General features: G+C 44.9%; 2 protein-coding genes across 9 annotated transcripts in view; one reads left to right on the forward strand and one right to left on the reverse strand.

Annotated features, from left to right (window-relative positions):
- Positions 1-5,566, reverse strand: part of GRID2IP (Grid2 interacting protein) — a 68,671-nt gene extending 63,105 nt beyond the window's left edge. For 2 of the 3 annotated variants that reach the window (XM_083584696.1, XM_083584695.1), the window contains exon 1: positions 4,095-5,565. In XM_083584696.1, the coding sequence (XP_083440822.1) occupies positions 4,095-4,739 (645 nt within the window). In that variant the 5' untranslated portion in view covers positions 4,740-5,565. Of the gene's footprint in view, positions 1-4,094 lie in introns of all 3 variants that reach the window. The other variant, XM_083584697.1, reaches the window with a different exon arrangement.
- ZDHHC4 (zDHHC palmitoyltransferase 4) overlaps positions 1-16,193 on the forward strand; it is a 28,135-nt gene that overhangs the window by 6,545 nt on the left and 5,397 nt on the right. The window contains exons 1-2 of one of the 6 annotated variants that reach the window (XM_083584715.1): positions 13,135-13,511; positions 15,093-15,221. In XM_083584715.1, the coding sequence (XP_083440841.1) occupies positions 13,392-13,511; positions 15,093-15,221 (249 nt within the window). In that variant the 5' untranslated portion in view covers positions 13,135-13,391. The other 5 variants (XM_083584719.1, XM_083584717.1, XM_083584716.1 and 2 more) reach the window with 5 other exon arrangements.

Consider the following 16,193-nt stretch of genomic DNA (forward strand, 5'->3'; position numbering starts at 1 on the left):
GGAAATCATCGACTCCAGGTGGAAGGGTAATCAGGTGGAGTATTTGGTCGCGTGGGAAGGGGAACCGGAGTCGGAAAACACCTGGGTGAAGGCAGAGGAGGTCCATGACGAGATCTTGATCGAAACGTTCCACCAAAGGTTCCCCAGGAAACCTCAGCCAGTAGCGAGGTTCCGGAGGGAGTACTTTGGCACCACCGACGATGAGGAGGAACTGGAGGGATTCAGGGAATCGGAGTTGGAAGGAGGTACAGACTCCGAGGAGGAGGAGTACTTGGAAACCGGAAACAGCAAAAGGTGGAGGGAAGTGTTCGAAACTTCGGAAGATGAGGGAGGATCCTTCAGGGGTTTTGCTCCCTCGCCTCCCGCAGAGGAGGGGAGGGAAGGGGGTGAAGGGGGCCCTGGAGGGGAGGTGGATGTCAGGGAACTGTCATCTGAGACGAAGGAGGTGAAAGGGCTCATGGAGGGTGAGAGAGACCACTCAGCGGAGGAGGGGACCAGCAGGGGGAGAAGTGGAGTTCCAAGGGAAAGTGAGTCGGAGGGAGGGCTCAGAGACACTTCAAGCGAGAACAGTGGGGAGGTTTCAGGACCTCCCGTAGGGACACCCACTCCTCGGCGGAAACTGTCACGCCGAGAGTCCAGAAGACGCGTTTCCGTTAAGGAGCTTTTATGCTGGAAGAAGTTCCGTAAACGCCCACTGTCCGATTCTACGAGCGATTGATGGAGCCATGCTTAAGGAGCTCCATCACAGACAGAGGTTTGCGAACTTAGCCAAACTCTGAGGGATCAGGATTTTACGCACAAGCAGCTCACCATCCCATCACATTATCAAATAAGGGAGGTTTATAATTTGGACAAGAAAATTGGCTTCCAGGTGGAAAAATCAAAATTGGAAACAGAATTGTTAGATCCTAAAACCAAGAATTTATCAAGAATGTATAACCTGCTGTTGAAATGGAACACACAAGATGAAATGGTTAAATCTGCTATGATTAAATGGGCGCAAGATGTTGGACATAACTTTATGATGGCTGACTGGGAAAGGTTATGGACCACAGGTATTGTTTACGGCATGTAATGCCTTAAGAGAGAATATAATGAAAATGATTTACAGGTGGTACTTAACCCCAGTCAAGCTGGCAAAAATCTATCATTTGCCCGATAATAAATGTTGGAAATGTAAAGAGATTGAGGGCACATTTTTTCACCTTTGGTGGACATGCCCTAAGATTAAGGTCTTCTGGGAGATGATATATAATGAAATGAAAAAGGTATTTAAATATACCTTTCAGAAGAAACCAGAGGCCTTTCTCCTGGGCATGGTCGGCCAATTGGTGCAAAGGGAGGATAGAACCTTTTTTATGTATGCCACAACAGCAGCAAGAATACTTATCGCAAAGTATTGGAAGACACAAGATCTACCCACCCGGGAAGAATGGCAGAGGAAGGTGATGGAATATATGGAATTGGCTGAGATGACTGGCAGAATCCGGGACCAAGGAGAAGAGTCGGTGGAAGAAGATTGGAAAAAAATTAAAGTATATCTTCAAAAGTATTGTAAAATTAAGGATTGTTAGAAAGGTGTTGGAAAAAGAAAACTATGTGGTTTTGGTAGAAACGATATAAAGGATTAAATAAAAATAAATTCAAATTATTATTAAGTTAAGTTAAAAACAAGGTTGGAAGGATTTGCTGAAATAAAAATTCGAACTAGAATACAAAAACGGGAGGAGTGAGGAGGTCAAGGAAGTAAGTAAAGGAAGAAAGTTATGTAAAGGTTTAATCTGTTTTTTTTTTCTATTTTTAAATGATTGTATTTTTTTATCTTTGTATTTTTTCTGTCTTTTGTATTTCCCTTTTCTTTTTTTGTAATCTCCAAACTTTGAATAAATATTTTATTTAAAAAATGGGGAAAAAATATATGATGTACCCCTCCCTGGTGTTAGCATACACGAAAGGAGTATTTTTTAATAAGTGAGTTGCTGGTGAGGTGCCCCCACAATGTCAGGCCTGGGGAGGGTGAACTGTTGCCGTTAGCTACAGACGGTCTGTGACATCACAAAAGGACATGACAACATCATTCCATGTCCTAAGAGCATCTTCAGCTGGGTTCATATATTTGTTCATCTTCCAACATGTTATATGCCATTATCTGCCACCAATGTCCTTCTGGCTTCTACGTAGGACAAACAGTCTCCATGTGGAAGAATTAACAGGCACAAATCTGACATTAGAAAGGGCAACTTTCAAAAGCTAGTGAGGGAACGTCTCCATCTCCCATGATACTCCACGGCTGATCTAAAAGCTGTATCTCCCAAGACACTCAGCTGCATTGATCTAAAAGATTTTCTGACAAAGGAATTTCAAAGGGAGACTGCAGTGTGAAATTTCAGAATTACAGCTCATCGGGACTTTTTAGTCTACACCTTGGGGAGGAACAAAGAGAATGCTTCTCTTTCCCACTGACACATCTTGCCCCAGCGATGCTGTTGTGCTGTCACCCAAAAATGCTGCCATGAGATGTCTCTGCCCCTCATTCTGCATACATTTAAGATCCAATTGAATTGTCACCACCTGTATTTTTTTCATTTACAGTGGTACCTCAGGTTACATACGCTTCAGGTTACATATGCTTCAGGTTACAGACTGCGCTAACCCAGAAATAGTACCTCGGGTTAAGAACTTTGCTTCAGGATGAGAACAGAAATCGTGCTCTGGCAGCGCTGCGGCAGCTGGAGGCCCCATTAGCTAAAGTGGTGCTTCAGGTTACAAACAGTTTCAGGTTAAGAACGGACCTCTGGAACGAATTAAGTACTTAACCTGAGGTACCACAGTATTTGAAATATAAACAGCTAAGCATTACAAAACACCATAGTGATGGACAGCAGCAATTAAAACACAACAAATAAGAGCAATTCTCCAAAGAGGAATAAGATTTCTTTGCCATCCATTTCCTGCTGACCCTGCTAGAGTGTAAGACTCTGGGGAACCAGGGTTCAAATTCCCACTCAACCAGGAAGCTCACTGGCTCATCTTAGGCCACAGTCACTATATCTCTGCCTAACCTACCTCACATTTGGAACACAAATGCAGCAAATAAAATAAAAAGATCTCCTCCACATACATACTTTATACCATTTCACTTTTGAAAGAAAGAACATAAGCAGAGCCTAATATATGAATCTATGTAAACATTGTTTGGTTGGAGAGCTGCATCACAAAATTCAGAAAAATGTGAAAATTCAGAAAAGTGCCAAATGTTGACAGATAGCTGTTTTTCGGATCTCATATTGTTTCAGAATGCGCAGATCTCATGTGCCTTTAAATGAGAACTGAGCAAGACTTCTCCCCTACCTGTACTCGCTAGATCAGTGGTTTCCCAAAAATAAAAAAATAAAAATTGAGACCACTACCTCCTTGGTTCCATAAATTCACCCCCAGTACCCCCTACCCCACCCTATAAAAAACAATATTCAAAATAGCAGTTTGTACAACCCTCTAAAGAATATAATAACAGAATAAAAATTAAGACAGTAGCAATTAATTGCACATTTGTTTACAATCCAGTTACAGTGGTACCTCGGGTTACATACGCTTCAGGTTATATACGCTTCAGGTTACAGACTCTGCTAACCCAGAAATAGTGCTTCAGGTTAAGAACTTTGCTTCAGGACGAGAACAGAAATTGTGCTCCAGTGGCGCGGCAGCAGCAGGAGGCCCCATTAGCTAAAGTGGTGCTTCAGGTTAAGAACAGTTTCAGGTTAAGTACAGACCTCCGGAATGAATTAAGTACTTAACCCGAGGTACCACTGTATAGCCATTTAGTTTAATTAATTCAGCAAAATGGATAAACTTGATCCAGTGATGCCAGCTTTTCAAAGCCTGATAGTCCTTTGCACCTCCAACACCCCCTTGCCGCCTGCTTGCCTCTTAGCAACCGAATAGGCAATCCCACTGCCCCCCAGGAGGGTGGTACTTTGGGAACCACTGCTCTAGATGATCTGGACCACAATTCCTTTCATTCCTGTGCTGGCTGGGGCTGATGGGACTTGTAGTCCAAATTCTGCCGAAGGCTCCTGTTTCAAAGACAGCCTTACCTTCTTGCTGAACTCATGCGCCTTCTGCCTCCGCTCTTGATGGATGGCATCAGCGCTTTGGACAAACTCCCGCACGCTGCTGCTGGCCCACTTCTGCTGCCGCCCGAGGCGCAGGAGCCCCAACCTGAGGCCCTTTCCCTGGCACGCCTGGATCATGACAGCCGCCTCTTCATAGAGCTTAACTGGGGTCCCGTTGATCTCCAGGATGTAGTCTCCAGCTTTGACCCCGCATTCGGAGGCTGGCGAGGCAGGATCCACGCTCCCCACTTGCAAGGGGCATCCTCCCTCGCACGCCAGAGTGAAGCCAAAGCGCCCCTCTTGGCCCGGCTTGAGTTCCACCTGCTGGATGCGCGAGACCACCCCAATGCTGGGGGGCACGTTCTCGCACTGCTTCGCCAGGGCAACCAGCGCCTCAGCGTTCATGGAGGAGATGTGCTGGCCTTCAATCTCCAGGATCTGGTCTCCCAGCTGGAGGCCGGCCAGCTGGGCGCTGCTGCCTTCTTCCACTGCCAAGATGTAGCAAGGGCCATTCCCGCTGATCTTGAACCCAAATTCCTCAGGCCACCCATCATTGGTAGTTGGCATGCTGGTGACTGGGGAAAAGGAGAGGATGGAAAGGCCAGCCGCTGAATCTGGTTCCCTCATGGAAAGAACAGTTCCTTGATTCAGGCCATGTTCCCACCAGACATCTAAAGCACTAGGACAGCACTTCAAACAGTCGTGGATTCCCCTAAAAAAATAAATGAATCTGGCAGGGGAGAGTTATTAAAAGACCCATTTTCCCCTCACAGAGTTCCCTGTGAAGAAGGGTTAATGTATAAACCCATCTGGGAACTGCAGTCCCATGAGTGGAATAAGAGCCCCCTAACAATTAGCACCCTTAACAAACAACAGCTCCCAGGTTGCTAATATCTTAAGGGTGCTATTAGGAATGTTAGGAGACCCCTTAACCTCCCCGCCCCCCGGCCCAGTTTCCACTCCCAGAGTGGTTTAGCAGTCAATCCTTCTTTCTAGGAGACTCTGTGGCCCTGTGAAGGGAATTGGGGCCTCCAAACAACTCACAGCACCCTTGATAAGCTACAGCTCCAAGAATTCTTTGGGTGGGAAGCCATGACTGTTTAAAGAGGCATCATAGTACATCTCAGATGTATGGTGTGAATGTGGTCTTAATCAAGTTCTTTCCAACCATATGCGCAATTTCCAACACAAATACCAATATTTGTGTGATCAACCACTCCTTTGAGAACTTTCCCGAGAGGACAACATGATAGTCTCTTCCAACAACATTTTTTTAAAAAAGTTCTATGGCTTCTGAAAGACTAGTGATTTAATTTATTTTGGCCTAAGCTTTTGTGGCCTCAAGCCTACTCTGTCAGAGATATGAAGTAAGTTTGCCATTGGACCTCATTGCCATTCAACTCCCAACTTACAATTAGATGTTCAGTTGACTGGCTGTCTCTTCCTTATTTATCCCAAATCGGAACAGACCCCAGTTGAGATGACCTCTGGCACCTATGGGAGGGACTGTAGCTCCATGACAGAGGATCTGCTTTGGAGGCTGAAGGTCCCAGGTCCAATCCCTGGTGGCAGCTCCAGGTAGGGCTTATCCTTCAACATTTATCTGATGGAAATAAGGACGTCCCATTCCATAATGATAAATTTTACTATTTATACCCCACACATCTTACTTGGTTGCCCCAGCCACTCTGGGCAGCTTCCAACATATATAAAAAGATAATAGAACATTAAACATTTTTTTAAAAATTCCCTATACAGAATTGCCTTCAGATGACTCAGGGGTCAGATAACGCCATACCCTCCAACATTTCTCTAGTGAAAACAGAGACATCCTAAGGAAAAGTGGGACATTCTGGGATAAAATCAGAAACCAGGCTTCTCTAAATCAGGGAGGTCCCTGGAAAATAGGCCCCTGCCTGAAACCCTGGAGAGCCACTGCCAGTCAGTGTAGGCAGTACTGAGCTAGATGGACCAGGGATCTTATTATTATTATTATTTTAAGAAGAGCTGTGACTCAGGAGTAGAACACCTCCTTTGCATGCAGAAGGTCCCAGGCTCAATCCTCAATGGCATCTCCAGGTACAGCTGGGAGAGAAACCCCTGCCTCAAACCCTGGCAAGCTACTGCCAGTCAGTGCAGTCAGTACTAAACTAGATGGATCACTGGTCTCAGAGTAAGGCAGCTTCCTATGTACATCCCATTCTGGACAACAATATTCCCTTTCATTGTGATATATATATCTCCCACCTTTCCTCCCCACACACAACGGATTAAACAAAACGTCTAAAAACAATTCCAGAACAGGTGCAGTCTGGGTGGGCCTGATCTTGCCGACAGACACAGCTCCCTCAACTAAAGCGGCTACCCACAGACGATGGAAATGCACAACAGAGACACAGACACAAGGTCTAGGTTCTGCAGGAGGGACCAGACTCAAACACTGTCCCTGTATATCCTTTCTGGAAATACATGCCCTATGGTCTAAGGCAGCCTCCTGTACACTCACCTGACTGGCCCTTACTTTGGCCCTGACAATGGGGCAGCATCCTCCAGCAGGGCAGCTGTGTCAGGGGGTGTGAAGCTCAGGACAGGCCACACACAGAGAAAAATGGCTGAGGAGCTCGGAGGGGTTGACCACTGCTGCCCCCCACCCTGGCGACAACTGCCTGAAGAAGCCACCTCGTTCCTCCACTCCCAGGTCGTAAGTAAAGACTTACAGAAATTGCAGGCCATTAGGATCTGGCTGAGGTCTTGCGAAGAAGGCCGCCGTCATTTCTCCGCGGGGTCTGGAGTTTTGTGGTTCTCTTCAGCTTGGGAAGCTGCTTCCCCTACCCCAAAGCTTCACTTGCCACGGAAAATGGAGGACTTGGGTACAAGAGTCTCCCAAGCCCACAGTGCTGACCAGGCCACGTTCTTGAGAATGTGGAAGGCCAAGTCACCTGAGAAGTTCACCCAACCTGGGTTGGAGCTTTTACCTTCCCATCCCCTCAAGCTAGGAAGATGTGACTGAGCTCCAGCACAGCTGAGCCCTACTCCTTCCCTCCATTGTCTCCCTACTTGCCTGCTTTTTTTGGGGGGGGGGAGAATATTACGACCAAGAGGGTAGATGGATCGACTAAGTCAAACCCAGACAATGACCACGTCTTCTTGTCTCTGAGGCCTCTGAGGGGAATTAGAACTGGTCGAGAGCTAAACTGGATTAGAGGCCCAGTCTGGGTGTTGTGTGAGCAAATTGAAGTCGACGCTAATGCAACAGCAGACAAGGCTCACGTGGGTTGAGACAGGAGGACAGCGACAGTTTGCTTCGGAAGAAGGTGGGGAGATGCCATCACAAAGAGGAACACTGGAAGCTGCCTTAAACTGTGCCACAGCATCAGCCCATCTAGCTAAGGCTACCAGACCTTTATTCAAAACCATGAGGCCCTGTGGAACACCCTCCCACCAGATGTCAAAGAGAAGAACAACTACCTGACTTTTAGAAGACATCTCAAGGCAGCCCTCTTTAGGGAAGCTTTTAATGTTTAACAGACTACTGTATTTTAATACTTTGTTGGAAGCCGCCCAAAGTGGCTGGGGAAACCCAGCCAGATGGGCGGGGTATAAACAATAAATTATTATTATTATTATTATTATTATTATTATTATTATTATTATGACTGAAACCACAGCACCTGCTTTACATGTAGAAGCTCTTCGGTTGAGAGACAGGACTTGGAACGTCCCTTGCCTGAAACCCTGGAGAGCAGTTGCCAGTCATTGTGTAGGCCATGGGTAGGCAAAGTAAGGCCCAGGGGCCAGATCAGGCCCAATCGCCTTCTAAATCTGGCCCACGGATGGTCCGGGAATCAGCATGTTTTTACATGAGTAGAATGTGTCCTTTTATTTAAAATGCATCTCTGGGTTATTTGTGGAGCCTGCCTGGTGTTTTTGCATGAGCAGAATGTGTGCTTTTATTTACAATGCATCTCTGGGTTATTTGTGGGGCATAGGAATTCGTTCATTATTATTTTTTTCAAAATATAGTCCGGCCCCCAACAAGGCCTGAGGGACAGTGGACTGGCCCCCTGCTGCAGATGTTTGCTGACCCCTGGTGTAGGCAATATTGAGTCTGATGGACTTGGAATAAGAGGACATGAATCTTTTTCTAAGTGCTCTACATGCTTCTAAGTGGGTGATGCGTTTGTGGGGAACTGAATTGGGTGGGAAGGGGGCAATGATCTGGGTTACTGGGTTGAATATTAATTTGAAGTAAGATATTCATGTAACTGAACTTTATCTAGAGAAAAATTGGAGGGCAATGAAAGTGGGTAAATGGAGGGAAAATGAAGTGATTTGGGGCAGGCTCTGTTGGAGAATTAATATGTGAGTAAATTGAGGAGGAACTGATTTGGGGTGCAAGTTAACTGAAGAATCTGTCAAGGGAGAGTTGGCGGGGGCACTCATTGACTTGCCTTCTGTGGCACTGAAATTCTAAAATTTGCATCTACACCTATTAATTAGCATATGTAAATTTTGTTTCTAGGCCCCAGATTTTTAAAGCACCTAACAATGCCACACCACAAGGATTCCATTTTAGCTGCACTGTTGCACATATCAGTCAGAGCTACATGCACCCATAAAGCATGTTTATTTATTTCATAAAGTTTATACACCACTAGATTGTAAAAGGCAAAAAAAATCTCAACATGGTTTACAAAAAAGATGAAACATTATCAATAAGAAGTTAAAATAACAATAAACTGAAAACAGATGAAAACTTGCATCAACTTTCTAAACATCTGGGTAGGCTTGTCTAAACAAAAATATTTTTTAGCAAGGGTACAGTGAAGGCACCTGCCTGATATCAATTGGCAAGGAGTTCCAAATTGTAGGTGCTGCCACACTAAAAGGGGAAGTTCTCACAAATAAGGAATGGGTATGTGGTGGCACCTGTGGACGGTGCCAGTTCTGCACTGCTGTGTGTGTGAGAGGGGGAGGGGAGGGAGGGAGGGAGGGAGAGAGAGAAGGTAGGGCCTGCCTGCTCCACTTCTCCCTGGGTGTCAAAGCTTCAGCCACTAATTGCTGCATCCTGCTAATGCCTCAAAAATATGTTGTGCTAATTTTCAGGGCTATTCTAATAGCACTCCCCCCATCCTCCACCTTGACACAACTGAAAAGATGCAGCTTGCAGACTGTGATGGGTTTGTTATTTTTAAAAAGCTGTCGTTAGTCAAAAACATTTGCTTCCTTTTGCAATAGCTCCTTTGACAATAATTTAAGAAGTCTTCTGTGTTGATTCCCCCTGACCCCCTTTCCCTTCCTCCACATGAATGCATGTCAAGCAAAGCTTACCTCTCTTGCGCAGGGCCTAGCCTGCACCAGTAGCACAGAATGAGGACCTGTTACCCAGCTAAACCATCCCGGCAGTTTCAGCACTTCTGGATCAATTTCAGACCTGTGGGGCAAGCGCCTGAGTTTCTATGGCAAACTCTATCCAGGCACGGTAACCTAATAGGACAGTCATTAGCAGGCTGACCTTGGCAGGGAGCGAAGGAGTGCAAACGTCTGGGAGAGAGGCAGCTTCTCTGCAGCTACAGAGGCAACTAGGGAATTTCCCAGCTCTCAAAAGATTTAAGCAGCTTAGAGCTGTTACGGAAATTACAGGGGGGAGCACATCTTTAAAGTTGTTAAATGTTACAAATATTATGCCTGAATGTATCCTTTCAACTTGATAGCTCAGGGAAGATACCTAGCTTTATAAATCATATAAAATCAACCCTTTGAAGACATGTATACACACCTCCTACCCCAGGAAATGCCCAGAGGTGACAATTGCTGGGCTCATTGTTCTCCAAGGGAAGCCAAATCTCATCACCAGACTTGCCTCAGGCTCCAGACATGCAAAGGAAGTTCTGTTGTACTTTTGGGTGGTGGGTACTTACCTGTAAGACATGTTTGCCTATGCTATTCTTGTGTAACCTTCCCCTTTTGTGACATATTAGTGATGTACCAATGATATATTGATGATGCTGTGTGAACTGTATTCTGGGATATGGTGGGAAAATTTTAAAAGTCAGTGTCGCCTCATGCTCTGGGTTCACTTGCTGCTGTTGAACCTGTTGCGCAACAATAAAGGATCTAAATCTACTGACTGCTGTTTTGCTCCAAATTGCTTGGCTCGAATTTCCTTCTTTTACTGACCACATGGATCCACGGGGGACTTGTACCCCAATGAGCTGGGCTGTTGAGTAGTGTCTCAACCCAGAATTTTCCTTAACAGAGCATATATGGGGTGGATGCTGAACCCAGAGATGATGTGTACGTGCTGCTGCTACAAATTCAGGATTGGCTTGAACCTTTCAAGCTAAGAAGCAACAGGCAATCTCAGAGACACATTTGTTAGAGCTGGTGTTCTTTCAAAAAAGGTAAGTTCAATAAGGTTATATTATAAAAAGTCTCCTCTTATATTCTTGTTTACAAGATGGTAAAACATGGGCCGGAGAACACTATTGTTGGGTGATCCCCACAGCCAGTTGACTAATCAAACCCAACAAGGGCTTATGAATTACTCTGTGTCCAGGGTTGCAGATCCAAAAAATCAACACTTCCAATATGGGCTGCCATATGTCCAGATTTTCCCAGACATTTTTGCCACTTTTCAAAAATTCTGCCCGGACACTATTTTTGACGGACGAATCCATGGTATGTCCAAGAAATTCCGGGTGTATGGCACCTCTGTCTTATTCCTTCCTCCATCTTATGAGAGTTAAAGTCATATGCAAGGCAAGGCAAGTGTGTATTGGATGTTCCATTCCTGGCAGAGGTGCACTTCCTTTTTTTTTTTTATTCAAAGTTATAACAAAACATATTTTCCAAAAACATATCCTTATTCCCTCCCCATTTTTCCTCCCCCCCTCCCCCCACAAAACCCATCCCCCCACCCCACCCCCCGACTTCCCTCAGTTCCAGTCTTTGGTTTCTCCAATAATGCTATTTTCTGCATGTTAGAGTTGTATAGATCCTCCAACTGTTTAGCTAATTATTATCAGTAAAAAAAAAAATTGTGGATGTTTATTCAAAACCTGCCAAGGAGTCCAGTTCGCTTTGTTGCGTCTTCAAATACTTTGTGAAAGGTTCCCATTCATCCTTAAAGTCACAGTTATCCTTGTCCCGTAGCTTATGAGTCAATTTTGCCAGTTCTGCATAATCCATCAATTTTTCTTGCCATAATTCTTTAGTTTGGATTTCTTCAGTCTTCCATCCTTGTGCTATCAGAACTCTCGCAGCTGTTGTCACATACATGAAGATGTTTTTCAGCTTTTTTGGCAGGTCTTTCCCTACGATCCCCAACAAAAATGCCTCGGGTTTTTTAACAAATGTTAGATGGAACATTTTCTTCAGTTCATTGTGTATCATTTCCCAATTTTTTTTAATTACCTTACAATCCCACCACATATGATAAAATGTTCCCTCCTTTTCCTTACACTTCCAACATATGTTTGAACATATGTTTGAACAGCAACTCTCTGGCAGAGGTGCACTTCCAGCAGGTGTCAGGATAGTTGAGATTGGAACGGTGATATACAAATGTACAGTGACTGAGGTTTGACAGAACAATCCCAAGACTCCAATCCAGCCTCCCCCAATCTGGTGCCCTCAAAGCATTTTGGACTACTACAACATCCATCAGATAGCCACATATCCTCTACTTCAGCTTCCTGTAACTCAGTGGCATGCTGATTGGGCCTGATGGGAGTTGTATCCCAACACATCTAGAGGGCACCAGGTTGAGGAAGCTGAAATGCAAGTGAACAGGCGCCATGGAAAGAGCTACTTTTCTACAGAGCCTTTCCCATTCACTTTTGTCTCTGTCCTTATCTTGACCCCTCGGAGAGATTTCCATTATGTCCCATAAACAGAAATCAAATATTTGCAGCCAGCATTAAGCGATTTGTGTAGGGTCAGGGAGTCCAAGATCTAAATCCAGCCTTCACCATTAGAAAAGGATTTATTGGGAAAGCCCCAGGGCTAGAGACTGATCCAATTACCCACAGTGAGCTGCGGGAATACTGGAGAAGGCTTCAATCTTCCTCAGCCATATGGAACTACTATTCATTTTTCTGTTCTTCTGTGCTGTGAATAAACTGCATCATGGGCTTCTACAACTCAGATCAGGGGTCAGCAAACTTTTTCAGCAGGGGGCCGGTCCACTGCCCTGAGACCTTGTGCACGGCCAGACTATATTTTGAAGGGGAAAAAATGAACGAATTCCTATGCCCCACAAATAACCCAGATGCATTTTAAATAAAAGGACACGTTCTTCTCATGTAAAAACACGCTAATTCCCGGACTGTCTGTGGGCCGGATTTAGAAGGCGATTAGGCTGGATCCGGCCCCCGGGCCTTAGTTTGCCTACCCATGACTTAGATCCACGCTATACATTTAAAGTACATGGCTTCACCCAAAGAATCCTGGGAACTGTTATGGATGTGACAATGAGGGAAGAGCTCTAGGGAAGAGCTGATATCAATATCCATTTATATCAGGCAGGAGACTTCACTCTACTCTTTTCAGTGCCTACTACAAACATTATTGTTCAGATAAGCCCATTTAGAAAACTGATGTGAGTTTTAATCTCAGTAGTGATGCCCTCCCTGTGGAACACCTTCCCTTCAGATGTCAAGGAAATACAAACAACTTTCTGACTTTTAGAAGACATCTGAAGGCAGCCCTGTTTAGGGAAGTTTTTAAGGATGGGTGTTTTTATTATGTTTTTAGATATGTTGTAAGCCAGCCAGAGTGGCTAAGAAAACCCAGCCAGATGGGCTGTGGTATAAATAATAAAGTTGTTGCTGTTGTTCTTGTTGTTGTTGTAACTATGTAAAGTGTTATTTTAACTGTATTCAAAAGTGCTAAATTATTGTTAATTCTTATTGACAATTTCATTATGCTATCTTTTTTGTAAGAGGTTTTGTTTTTTTAAAAAATAATAATAAGCAATGTATAAATTTTATTAAATAAATGAATCGACCAACCCCCTCCCCCTCGCCCCGTTATGCAAGACATGAGAGAGGCGTGACACTCAGACACTGCCTGCATCACTTAATCCGGAGCAGTTATGACCTCCCTCCGTGGTCCCAGATTAGGAAAGTCAGCTAGCAAACCTAAACCACGCCAGAAGAGGAACTTTAGAGGGTCAGCTACCCCGTCGATTTATTCCGGAGCAAGGGGGCGGGGCCGTGACGCGACCGCAGCAGTCCTTGGGTCCCTGACGTCATCGCTGGCCGCACTCGCGTTTCCATGGTAACGAGCCCTTCCTCAGTTAAGTGGGGCCGTGAGGCTTCCGGCGCTCTAGGAAAGGACTCGCCGTTCTCCGCCCGCTTCCGGCTCCATCATGGCGGCGCCCTAACTTGGAGTCACGTGAGCGAAAAGCGGCCTGCTTCTGTCGCTGTTGCCAGGCAACGCGCCTTCCCCAACCCCGGCAACTCTGCTTCAATGGATAGGGCGGGGGTCGCTCTGCTAGTCCTCCCCTCTTGAAGGCCGCTGCATGTAGCTCTTAAGGGGGGTGGGTTGAGTGGGAGCGGGGCGGGCTGTGTTCTGGCCCCGGATTTTCTCCTTCCGCCAAGCAGAGGAAACCCCCCACAGCCCTTCAAAAGGGCAGCTCGCGGGTCTTGGGTTTAAATGGCATCAAACGTGGGAAGACGGGCTCTGCCCCAAGGAGCCTGCAGTCTCCCAAGTCCCATCATCCCTGAGCATTGGCCATGCTGGGTGGGCTAATGGGCGTTATTTATCGGCAGTATTTTGTAAAATTTATACACAACTGGATTGTGAAAACGAACAAACCTCCAAGCGGTTTACAAACGCCCCCCCCCCCATAAAATCACCAGAAATTGCTAACCATAATTTAAGACCCTTGAAAAGTTATCTTTTACCCTATCTGAGTAGGCTTGTCTAAAAAGAATGTGTTTAGCAGGTGCTGAAAAGAGTGCTGTGAATGTGCCCTGCTGATATGAATAGGCAGAGAGTTTCAAAGAGTATTTTATTGTTTTTTTATTTATTTATTAGATTTAGATACCACCCTTGATCAAAAGACCTTAGAGCAGTTCACAAGATAAAAATACAAGATAAAAACACAGATAGTTAAAGTAAAAACCACAAAACAATATAATATTCTACAATGGCTGAAGAATTTTAATCAGCCAAAGTCACAAGTGTAGGTGCTGCTGTTCTAAAAAATTGAGTTCTTACCAGCGGGGGAGAAGTATTCTGTGGCACCTGTAATAGTGCCACTTGGGCACAGCTATTCCTCATGCCCTGCACTAAAACAAGACATACAATGTTGGGAGGGGGAACAGGATGAAACGGTGCCTGACGGTGTGGAGAAGGTGAGCAGGGAGTTTGCCTACTTCTCTCAGTCATAAGACTGGAACTTAGTGGGGACATGCAAGAAAGCTGGAGGTTGGGAGATTCAGGACAGGCAAAAGGAATCAGACAAATTCAGGGAGGACAAGGCTACCGATGGCTACTAGTCACAATGACTATGCTCTGCTTCCACAGTTAGAGACAATAATGCTTCTGAATACCAGTGGGTGGAAACCACAGGACAGGAGAGTTCTCTTGTTCTTGAATCCTGCTTGTGGGTTTCCAATTGGGATATCTGTTTGGCTGCAGTTGAGAACAGGTTGGGCCATTGACTTGATCCAGCAGGCTTTGCTTATGGTCATATTCTTATCCAAGAAATAGGTCCGCCTGCTCACACACCTAGCTTAGAGACCAATATCCTGGCATGTTTTATGGGAAGCTATGAACTGGCAAACCAAGAGATCAGCGCCAAATCTTGGCACACAATGGGTGAGGCAAGTGGGTAGGGAGCAGGCACAAAGCTTGTTCCTGGACTGTTAGATACAGTGTTTCTTTGGTAGTATATTTGTGGGGGTTCCCTGCACTTTTTCCCTGTTGGAATTGGCTCCTCTTTAATCAGCTGCTTTTTGGATTTTGTAGGGCAGGATGGACTTCTTGAGCCTCTTCCTCCTCTATGTGTTTCTGGTTCTGCTGACCATTCTCCTTGTTTGTTTCTATTCCGGAAGGAAGCAAAGCATCCCCTCAAGGCTTATTACCTGCATAACTCAGGTAAGGAATGATCACATCAGTTTGTCACCCCACTGCTGTGCCCACTTGCCAACAGTGGTACTTAAAATTTGCCAGCACTGTTTCTAGCATGATGACAGGTCAGCTTCCATCCCACCAATCTCTATTTCATGCTGCCAGAGGAGCATCTACACAAAATGGTGATGTTCAGTCTGTGTATCAATCCTGTTCTTCCATATTGCAGGTAAAGGCAGGTGTTCCCATCCATCATTGGCTCTTCAATCTTGTGATAGAACGAAAGCATTTTTCTATGCCAAAGATATCGTGACTTGTATGTGAAAGAGAATTGTCTAGTGGTGATTATTTATTTACATTTAACAATTTACATTTAATACACACACACACACACACACAAAATAACTACAAATAGGCACATAAACAGCCAACAATAAGAACAGATAAAGGTAGAGCATGACCAGTAGTTACAGATAATGAGAACTGGAATCCAGCAACACCATGAGGACCACAAATTCTCCTCCATCTCCATTCTCTTTAGAAGAGATTCAAACGCCATTTCCTAAAAACAGCAAAAGGGGTAGACTTGAGTCTGGGTTGTACTATTTCAGTAGTGCAGGTAAGGAGCTCATGGGAGTGGATGCTTCTCCATACAGTTACAAAAACCTTTACACATAGAAAGCCAAATGTTAGGGAGATGAATTCTAGCTCAATCTTCTCTGCTATGAGCTAATTTTATATGTGGGTGAGTTTTCTTTCCTGTGAGAGGAAGATTTAGTCTTCTGAACCCCACTTGCAATCTGAAGTGGTTCACCCTCAAAACCAGTTTGAGAACTAGACCTTCATGCCAAATAAACAGTTTCAGAATTTTTCCAGTGTCAAGAATCAGTTAAGAAATACAGCTGGATTCTGTCCATGTGGCACTTACTCTGTCACCCCAAGAATGTAAAAAACTCAATGATTGGGGATGTTTTATTTCCCCCTTTAAAAAAAAAAAAT

Source organism: Podarcis filfolensis (genome assembly GCF_964270895.1).
Source record: "Podarcis filfolensis genome assembly, chromosome: 14".
Lineage (NCBI taxonomy): Eukaryota > Metazoa > Chordata > Lepidosauria > Squamata > Lacertidae > Podarcis > Podarcis filfolensis.